Here is an 11,027-nt window from a genome sequence, read left to right as displayed (position 1 = left end):
AATTAGTCTACTCCCTACACTCAGTAAGATATTGGAGGGTATTGTGAGTTGACAAATATGGGAGTACATGGAAAAGAATGATCTGATTACAGTCAATCAGCATGCTTATTGCAAAAAACATTCCACTACCACAGCATTGGTTGACATGACTGACCAGTGGCTCAATGCTATGGATAATGGCAGGTTTGTGGGTGTACTATTTTTAGATTGCAGTGCAGCATTTGATTTAGAGGATCATGAAATAAATTAATACATTATGGTTTTAAGGAGGTAGCATTGAATTGGGTACAGTCATATCTAACTGACAGGAAACAGTCCACCTATACAATATCAATGGTTCATTTTCTTCCCCTCATGTGTTAAACTGTGGAATACCGCAGGGCAGCTGCCTTGGGCCACGTCTTTATTTAATATATGCCAACGACCTTCCCTATGCCTTAGCTGAAACTCAAGCTACTATATTTGCTGATGATACTACAATTTATGCAGCAAGACAATCGGTTCAACAGGTACAGCAGGCTTTACAAGGAGATTTGAAGAATATCAGGGAGTGGGTTTGCCAGAACAAACTTGTTTTAAACACCAAGAAAACCAAAGTTATGTTGGTCTGTTCCACTGGGGAAATGCCAAAACAGTTAAGTATAGGAGGAGTACAAATTGAGGAAGTGGCAGAAACCAAACTATTGGGAGTGCAGCTAGACAACTGCTTATCATGGTCGTCTCAAATAACTAATCTATGTATTAATTGAGAGTCAGGTGAACTACTGTTCTGTGGTCTGGGGAAATGCATCATCAAGTGAAGTTAGGAGGCTGCAGAATGCACAGAACAAAGCAGCAAGGATTGTTTTAAGGTGGAGATATGGTTCTTCTGTTGCAGTCATGCGCAGTGTTCTTGGTTGGTCATCAATCAACAAGATAATTGAAAAAAACATGCTTATTTTATTTCATAATATACATAATTTAAAACGGCCAAGTTCTATTCACAATGGTATTCAGTTGGTAAGAGACAGACATTCAGTAAATACTAGGAATAGATTGTCCACCATCTATGCGTTATCCAGACAGAAAAGAGAAATAGGCAAAAGAGCATTTTGATTTAGAGCAAAAAAGATATGGAATAAATTAACTGAGCAAACCAGAAACCTTTCAATATATAAATTTAAACATTATTTTACATAGAAATGTTGTGGGACTATAGTAGATGAAGAATCAATATTTTTTAGATTGAGTATTTATTGGGTCATTATGTTAGTATATCATGTATGTTTGTAATAGTGTGTTATATTATTTTTTACCATTATTTAACTAGGCAAGTCAGTTAAGAACAAACTCTCATTTTCAATGAGGGCCTAGGAACAGTGGGTTAACTGCCTGTTCAGGGGCAGAATAAAATATTTGTACCTTGTCAGCTGGGGGATTTGAACTTGCAACCTTCCGGTTCCTAGTCCAACACTCTAACCACTAGGCTACCCAGCCGCCCAAAAAATGTGAAAATGTGTTCGTATTATAAATTGTATTTTAATGTTTAAGGATTCTTGGAAAATTGGTCCAAATGGGGACTAAAATCTCTACGCCTGGCCATGCTTTCCTCCTGGCTACCCCATCCCCGGCCAACAGCTCTGCATCCCCTGCAGCTACTTGGGCAAGCATCCCCAGCTTCTCCTTCACCCAAATCCAGATAGCAGATGTTCTGAAAGAGCTGCAAATCCTGGACCCATAAAAATCAGCTGGGCTAGACAATCTGGACCCTCTCTTTTCTGAAATTATCCGCCAAAAATTGTTGCAACCCCTATTACTAGTCTGTTCAACCTCTCTTTCGTATCGTCCGAGATTCCTAAAGATTGGAAAGTTGCCGCAGTCATCCCCCTCTTCAAAGGGGGTGACAATCTAGACCCAAACTGTTACAGACCTATATCTATCCTACCCTGTCTTTCTAAGGTCTTCGAAAGCCAAGTTAATAAACAGATCACTGACCATTTCGAGTCCCACCGTACCTTCTCCGCTGTGCTTTCCGGTTTCCGAGCTGGTCACAGGTGCACCTCAGCAAAGCTCAAAGTACTAAACTATATCATAACCACCATCAATAAAAGACAGTACTGTTCAGCCGTCTTAATCGACCTGGCCAAGGCTTTCGACTCTGTCAATCACCGTATTCTTGTCGGAAGACTCAACAGCCTTGGTTTCTCAAATGACTGCCTCGCCTGTTTCACCAACTACTTCTCAGACAGAGTTTAGTGTGTCAAATCGGTGGACCTGTTGTCCGGACCTCTGGCAGTCTCTATGGGGGTACCACACGGTTAAATTTTCAGGCCGACTCTTTTCTCTGTATACATCAATGATGTCGCTCTTGCTGCGGGTGATTCCTTGATCCACCTCTACGCACTGTGTTAACAAACCTCCAAATAAATAAGCTTCAATGCCATAAAACACTCCTTCTGTGGCCTCCAACTGCTCTTAAACGCTAGTAAAACTAAATGCATGCTTTTCAACCGATCGCTGCCCACGCCCGCCCGACTAGCATCACTTCTCTGGACAGTTCTGACTTAGAATATGTGGACAACTACAAATACCTAGGTATCTGGCTAGACTGTAATCTCTCCTTCCAGACTCACATTAAGCATCTCCAATCCAAAATTACATCTAGAATCCGCTTCCTATTTCACAACCAAGCCTCCTTCCCTCACGCTGCCAAACATACCCTCGTAAAACTGACTATCCTACCGATCCTCGACTTCGGCGATGTCATTTACAAAATAGCCTCCAACACTCTACTCAGGAAACTGAATGCAGTCTATCACAGTGCCATCCGTTTTGTCACCAAAGCCCCATATACCACCCACCACTGTGACCTGTATGCTCTCGTTGGCTGGCCCTCGCTACATATTCGTCGCCAGACCCACTGGCTCCAGGTCATCTCTAAGTCTTTGCTAGGTAAAGCTCCGCCTTATCTCAGCTCACTGGTCACCATAACAACACCCACCCGTAGCACACGCTCCAGCAGGTATATCTCACTGGTCATCCCCAAAACCAACACCTCCTTTGGCCGCCTTTCCTTACAGTTCTCTGCTGCCAATGACTGGAACGAATTGCAAAAATCGATGAAGTTGGAGACTTACATCTCCCTCACTAACTTTAAGCATCAGCAATCTAAGCAGCTTACCGATCGCTGCAGCTGTACACAGCCCATCTGTAAATAGCCCAACTACCTACCTCATCCCCATATTGTTTTTATTTACTTTTTTTGTTCTTTTGCACTCCAGTATTTCTACTTCCACATCATCATCTGCACATCTATCACTCCAGTGTTCATTTGCTAAATTGTAATTACCTCGCTAGTATTGCTTATCTATTGCCTTACCTCCTTATGCCATTTCCACACTGTATATAGATTTTTCTATTGTGTTATTGACTGTACTTTTGTTTATGTGTAACTCTGTGTTGTTGTTTTTTGTCACACTGCTTTGCTTTATCTTGGCCAGGTCGCAGTTGTAAATGAGAACTTGTTCTCAACTGGCCAACCTGGTTAAATAAAGGTGAAATAAAAAATTAAGCTATGCTGCCAGTGTGTGGAATATTCACACCATGATAGAAGCAGAATTTTAAAGCCATAGGAATTACCAAGGGTCATTAAGTGTGCCCAATTAGTTTCAATTAGGCTTATTATCAAGATGTGGCATGGGACCATTTCAGGGTTAAACAGCCAGGTAACACCAGATCCAATATTATTTTATTTAACTAGACAGGTCAGTTTAGAACTAATTCTTATTTACAATGAAGGCCTACCAGAGAACAGTTAGTTAACTGCCTTGTTCAGTGGCAGAATGACAGATGGTCAGCTCAGGAATTCAATCCAGCAACCTTTCGGGTACTGGCCTAATGCTCGAACCACTGAGCTACCTGCCGCCCAAATAACTATTCCAGGTCCCTAGAATGTCGGGAGATGCCTTTTATATTGGCCACTAGGTACAACGGTGAGCGCTATTCCCATCAAGTAAGCTCGTGGCTTCCTAAGGCGTGCTACGGCTTGCTAAACCACGAGCTCTGGCTCAGAGGATCGCAGTTTCAATCCCAGTGGTGGGCAATTTAAAAAATCATAATTATATCCCAAACATTAACCTTTACCTTAACCAGTCGGAATTAATGCCTAAACTTAACCTTAAAAACTCGATGTTTGTGGACAAACGTCGAATGTTGCAGTAATACAATGAGATATTGTTGGCCTAACAGGTGCAAGTTTGAATAGTTATTGACACTGTATATCCCTGCGGGTAGAAGTGCTGTAAAGTGCTGTAAAACTGTTACAAACTCATATGGTACATATTAGGCACATATTAGGCATGTATAAATATAAACAAGTATAAATATGTTATACTTTACTGTTTTGAATTATAACATGTTTCACATCAACATGTGAACCTGAGAAATAAAATATGTTATGGCTTGTTATGTCGCAAAAAAAACTGTTTATGAGACGTGATCACCTGCAGCTAAATGAATGATTCACAGTACTTAGAGATTTGCTGATCATCACGTCATCAACCTCCCATCATCACGTTCCACACTCATCATCTGCCATCTAAGACATCTAAGGCTTATCTATTTTTTTCTCTCTTTCGATGTTTAGGCTATTCCGATTTACCACACATGATATACTTTCCCTGCGTTAGCGGTGATGCTCTTTAGCCTAGATTTAATGAACGGCTAAAATAATGGCATGAATTAAGTGTGCTTTTCTATAGTTCTACTCAGACGCGCATCACGTGTTTCGGTTCAATTCTCAGCGGTTTCCATGAACTGAACTATAGGCTCCAAGTGCTCAGATTGCTCCAATTCTCCGGGTATGTTGGTCGCTTGTCAAAGCCGGACTGAAATCCACAACCAAAAAAATGAACATTCTGAGAAATTGATTGAGTTGATTATTGAAGAAAGCGATATTGCTATTGGACAATAAAGAATATGGAAAACTGAAAACTGGAAGCGGGGGTTCGTTCGGGCAAGGGTTCTGCTACGAAGAAGTTTCAGAGCGGATATAACGTCGACACGTCGAAGCTCTGCAGCCTCTGAGCTCCTTCAGTTCAGAAAAAAATACTTGGGTAAGTAGGAATCAATTAAATATATTTATTGGCTATGGCAACATATTTAGCCGAAAGCCACAGTCCCTGAGATTTCCATTGTATGAAAACATAAAAAAAAAACGAATAACATATTAGGTTATATTATATTTTATCATGGTGGACTGTTAACCAATTATGTTTAGATCCTTAAAAAAAATAATAATGATGCTCTCGTCAAATGTCACTGCTTGAGAAATAGAGATCACAGACAATGTAGGAAGTGCAGCATTGCTGTGGCTAACAGTTACATGTGAAAATGTCATTGACTTTGTTTGGTTGTTCTCCCCTTTATGAACGCCATACATACTGTGTGTTTATCCTGACACACAGAGTTTCTCTTGCAATGAACAATCTGAAGAAAAAAAACGACATCGTATTCAGTATTTACAATGATTAAATGTGGACACTGGCGCATAAGGAGAAATGTGTAGCCTGTTGGACATCATTGGACAAAAGTACTGCTGCATCCACAGATTAGTTTAGGATCACTTGTAGGCCTGACTATTTGGTAGTTTTTTGTAAAGGTTATTAGGCAAACAGTCTATAATGTTATTAGCTAAGATATGACCTATCAGATTGTCTATAATCAGAGACATTACCTTTAGCCGACCTACTGAGTAAATTTCCTATTCATTAGACACTTGGGTTGCTGAGAGAGAGTGAGAGAGAGATGGGGAGAGAGAGAGGGAGAGAGAAAGAGAGAGATGGGGAGAGAGAGAAAGAGAGAGATATGGGGGAGAAAGAGTGAATAAAAAAATAATAAGATAATTACTTGACACATTGGAAAGAATTAACAAAAAAACAGAGCAAACTATAATGCCATTTGGCCCTACACAGAGAGTACACAGCGGCATAATACCTGACCACTGTGACTGACTCAAACTTAAGGAAAGCTGACTATGTACAGACTCAGTGATCATAGCCATGCTATTGAGAGAGGATGCCGAAGGCAGACCTGGCTCTCAAGAGAAGACAGGCTATGTGCACACTGCCCACAAAATGAGGTGGATAACTGAGCTGCACTTCCTAACCTCCTTCGAAATGTATGACCATAGTAGAGACACATATTTTCCTCAGAATACACAGACCCACAAAGAATTAGAAAACAACATTGTGATACTCCCATATTTATTGGGTGAAAAATCATTGTGTGCAATCACAGCAGCAATATTTGTGATCTGTTGCCACAAGAAAAGGACAATCAGTGAAGAACAAACACCATTGTAAATACAACCCATATTTATGTTTATTTATTTTCACTTTTGTACTTTAACCATTTGTACATCGTTACAACACTGTATATAGACATAATATGACATTTGAAATGTCTTTATTCTTTGGGAACTTGTGTGTAATGATTACTGTTCATTTTTTTTGTTTATTTCACTCCAGTTTATAATTTCTTGCACTTGTTTTAGTAATGTAAACATATGTTTCCCATGCCAATAAAGCCCCTTAAATTGAATTGGAATTGAGAGAGAGAGAGAGACAGAGAGAGACAGAGAGTGACAGACAGACAGACATACAGACAGACAGACAGAGAGAGAAAGAGGGGGGGGAGAGGGAGAGAGAGAGAGAGAGAGGGAGAGAGGGAGGGAGGGAGATTGGTAGCGAGAGAGATAATGAGAGAGAAAGAGATTGGTAGAGGGAAAGAGAGATGGGGAGAGAGAGAGATGGGGAAGAGAGAGAGATGGGGAAGAGAGAGAGAGAGAAAGAAAGAAAGACAGAAAGAAAGAAAGAGAGAGAGCTCTCTGTCTTCTGTGTGCATTGTGTAATTCAGTCATAGTGTACCGTGTCATTCAGCTAGTTAGTTAAAGTGTGCCTGTGGTCTGTACTGGGATCAGAGACGGATGGTCTGTTTTACACCTTGACTGAGATTCATTCATGAAACCAAGTGATGAAAATTTCATTTTATTCACACAATGTAACATAAAAATAAAAAAAAACTACGTTGACCCATTCTGTTCAAGAGTTGTCCAATTATTCAACTTTGAACATATTGGTTTCACTAGGCTGTTTGTGCAATTATTTTGTCAAGATAATCCATCCTATTATCAAATCCAATTACCAAACTTTGGGCAGCAGGTAGCCTGGTGGTTAGACCGTTGGACGAGTAACCGAAAGGTTGCTAGATCAAATTCCCGAGCTGACAAGGTAAAAATCTGTCATTCTTCCCCTGAACAAGGCAGTTGAGCCACTGTTCCTAGGGGGTCATGGAAAATTAGATGTTGTTCTTAACTGACTTGCCTAGTTAAATAAAGAAGAGAAACAGTCAGCTACATGTACATGTGATTATTATTGAGCCTACATCTTGATTTATCGAGGAAACCGTCACTTTTGATTTCTGTCAGCCCCCTCGTAGAATAGATCATGTTTAACATTTGGATGCCCAATGTTGTTATGAATGAACAATTAGGCTATCAAACAATGATAAATCATTGGAATGAATCAGATGAAGCCATAATAAAGGGGTTATGAATTCAAGTAACACGTAAACAGTAGGCTATAGGCCCTTTTAGGCTATCTGTACTTTCTGTCTGTTTGCTCCAGTTAGAAAACAAAGGGTGCGTTGTTTACCGTGAGAAACCACTTGTGGCTTACACACATGATGTTTCGCCATCTCTTCTGTTACATGACTCAGTTGTTCAATAAATTGTTCAGAAAATCCCCCTAAAAATGTATACCACCAAGTTGCCACTGTCTTTGATATTAGATTGTTTTGGTCAAACTTTGAAAGCTAAAGTAATATTTTAGCGACCTCGTAAACAAACGCAGCGCCATTTTGGTGGAAGTTGTGCTACTGTACCCTTGACTGGAGACAGCGTTTCCGGCAGAGAGAAAAGGCACATAGGCCTACAACTTGAGGCTTTTCTCATTTGGGCAAAAGTCTGTCCTCCGTCCTCCATCCTCTCTCCTCCGTGACCCAAAAGTCTGTCCACCGTCCTCCATCCTCTCTCCTCCGTGACCCAACAGTCTGTCCTCCGTCCTCCATCCTCTCTCCTCCGTGACCCAAAAGTCTGTCCTCCATCCTCCATCCTCTCTCCTCCGTGACCCAAAAGTCTGTCCTCCGTCCTCCATCCTCTCTCCTCCGTGACCCAAAAGTCTGTCCTCTATCCTCCATCCTCTCTCCTCCGTGACCCAAAAGTCTGTCCTCCGTCCTCCATCCTCTCTCCTCCGTGACCCAAAAGTCTGTCCTCCATCCTCTCTCCTCCGTGACCCAAAAGTCTGTCCTCCGTCCTCCATCCTCTCTCCTCCGTGACCCAAAAGTCTGTCCTCCGTCCTCCATCCTCTCTCCTCCGTGACCCAAAAGTCTGTCCTCCATCCTCCATCCTCTCTCCTCCGTGACCCAAAAGTCTGTCCTCCGTCCTCCATCCTCTCTCCTCCGTGACCCAAAAGTCTGTCCTCCATCCTCCATCCTCTCTCCTCCGTGACCCAAAAGTCTGTCCTCTATCCTCCATCCTCTCTCCTCCGTGACCCAAAAGTCTGTCCTCTATCCTCTATCCTCTCTCCTCCGTGACCCAAAAGTCTGTCCTCTATCCTCCATCCTCTCTCCTCCGTGACCCAAAAGTCTGTCCTCCGTCCTCCATCCTCTCTCTTCCGTGACCCAAAAGTCTGTCCACCGTCCTTCGTGACCCAACAGTCTGTCCACCATCCTCTCTCCTCCGTGACCCAACAGTCTGTCCTCCATCCTCTCCCCTCCGTGACCCAACAGTCTGTCCTCCCCGTGTAAATGTCATTTGGCTGATGAAGTGTGAGTCTCATTTCATTTCTCCAGCCTCCATCTAAACAAGTGGAAAAGAAAGGCAACATATAATTCCATATTTTTAGATGATGCCTGTAGCCAGTAATTTACTTTCTTTGGAAAATAATATCTTCCAACAGGTGTGAGTTGAACCAATGACGAAAGATTACAACAGAGAAATTCCTTCACCTGAAGAAACCATTATCTTCCTTAGAAAGATGGAGGTTCCATCTAAGGCGAGGTGGACCCCAGACGACGTCTCCTCTACCCCATCATCTTCAGGGATGCAGAGGTCCAGTTGCTCCAGTCTGAAGGTAACAGTGCTTGTCTCTACTCAGATCACCTCATGGGAAATTAAAACCCTGTACCGATCTAGGATCAGGTCCCTGTTATTCATATAAACATATTCTTTAAGATCTAAAAGGCAGAACTGATCCTACTCTGTTCTGTTCATTCTGTCTGTCTGTCTGTCTGTCTGTCTGTCTGTCTGTCTGTCTGTCTGTGTCTCTGTGTCTGCGTGTGTCTGTCTGTCTGTCTGTCTGTCTGTACGTACTGTTCTGTCTGTATTGTTCTGTCTGTATTGTTCTGTCTGTACTGTTCTGTTCTGTCTGTACTGTTCTGTCTGTACTGTTCTGTTCTGTCTGTCTGTCTGTACTGTTCTGTCTGTACTGTTCTGTTCTGTCTGTACTGTTCTGTCTGTACTGTTCTGTTCTGTCTGTCTGTCTGTACTGTTCTGTTCTGTCTGTCTGTACTGTTCTGTTCTGTTCTGTCTGTCTGTCTGTACTGTTCTGTCTGTACTGTTCTGTTCTGTTCTGTCTGTCTGTACTGTTCTGTTCTGTCTGTCTGTACTGTTCTGTCTGTACTGTTCTGTTCTGTTCTGTCTGTCTGTACTGTTCTGTCTGTACTGTTCTGTTCTGTCTGTCTGTACTGTTCTGTCTGTACTGTTCTGTTCTGTCTGTACTGTTCTGTCTGTCTGTACTGTAGAGTTCTAGGATGAATTATTCTGTCGCATAAACACTCTTCAAAACGGGTTTGTAAAGGATTCCTCGGCTTTAGGAAAACACTGTTTAATTTCCAGGTAAAACACTGTTTAGTTTCCAGGTAAAAAACTGTTTAGTTTCCAGGTAAAACACTGTTTAGTTTCCAGGTAAAACACTGTTTAGTTTCCAGGTAAAACACTGTTTAGTTTCCACTGTTTAGTTTCCAGGTAAAATACTGTTTAGTTTCCACTGTTTAGTTTCCAGGTAAAACACTGTTTAGTTTCCAGGTAAAAACACTGTTTAGTTTCCAGGTAAAACACTGTTTAGTTTCCACTGTTTAGTTTCCAGGTAAAATACTGTTTAGTTTCCACTGTTTAGTTTCCAGGTAAAATACTGTTTAGTTTCCAGGTAAAACACTGTTTAGTTTCCAGGTAAAATACTGTTTAGTTTCCACTGTTTAGTTTCCAGGTAAAACACTGTTTAGTTTCCACTGTTTAGTTTCCAGGTAAAAACACTGTTTAGTTTCCAGGTTAAATACTGTTTAGTTTCCAGGTAAAAACACTGTTTAGTTTCCAGGTAAAATACTGTTTAGTTTCCACTGTTTAGTTTCCAGGTAAAACACTGTTTAGTTTCCACTGTTTAGTTTCCACTGTTTAGTTTCCAGGTAAAATACTGTTTAGTTTCCACTGTTTAGTTTCCAGGTAAAACACTGTTTAGTTTCCAGGTAAAACACTGTTTAGTTTCCACTGTTTAGTTTCCAGGTAAAACACTGTTTAGTTTCCACTGTTTAGTTTCCAGGTAAAACACTGTTTAGTTTCCAGGTAAATTACTGTTTAGTTTCCACTGTTTAGTTTCCACTGTTTAGTTTCCAGGTAAAATACTGTTTAGTTTCCAGGTAAAACACTGTTTAGTTTCCAGGTAAAATACTGTTTAGTTTCCACTGTTTAGTTTCCAGGTAAAATACTGTTTAGTTTCAAGGTAAAACACTGTTTAGTTTCCAGGTAAAATACTGTTTAGTTTCCAGGTAAAATACTGTTTAGTTTCCAGGTAAAACACTGGTTAGTTTCCAGGTAAAATACTGTTTAGTTTCCACTGGTTAGTTTCCAGGTAAAACACTGGTTAGTTTCCAGGTAAAATACTGTTTAGTTTCCACTGTTTAGTTTCCAGGTAAAAATACTGTTTAGTTTCCAG

General features: G+C 41.0%; 1 protein-coding gene across 1 annotated transcript in view; it reads left to right on the top strand.

Annotated features, from left to right (window-relative positions):
* Positions 1–4,680: 4,680 nt before the first annotated feature.
* The window catches only part of LOC110502500 (solute carrier organic anion transporter family member 1C1-like), a 41,104-nt gene continuing 34,757 nt past the window's right edge, over positions 4,681–11,027 (top strand). Inside the window, exons 1-2 of the mRNA XM_036960073.1 lie at positions 4,681–5,093; positions 8,997–9,170. Coding sequence (XP_036815968.1) covers positions 9,012–9,170 — 159 coding nt within the window. The 5' untranslated portion in view covers positions 4,681–5,093; positions 8,997–9,011. The remainder of the gene's footprint in view (positions 5,094–8,996; positions 9,171–11,027) is intronic.

This window comes from Oncorhynchus mykiss, chromosome 2, assembly GCF_013265735.2.
Source record: "Oncorhynchus mykiss isolate Arlee chromosome 2, USDA_OmykA_1.1, whole genome shotgun sequence".
Classification (NCBI taxonomy): domain Eukaryota; kingdom Metazoa; phylum Chordata; class Actinopteri; order Salmoniformes; family Salmonidae; genus Oncorhynchus; species Oncorhynchus mykiss.
The sequence above is the reverse complement of the archived record's forward strand: the minus strand, read 5'-3'. Positions and strand labels throughout refer to the sequence as shown.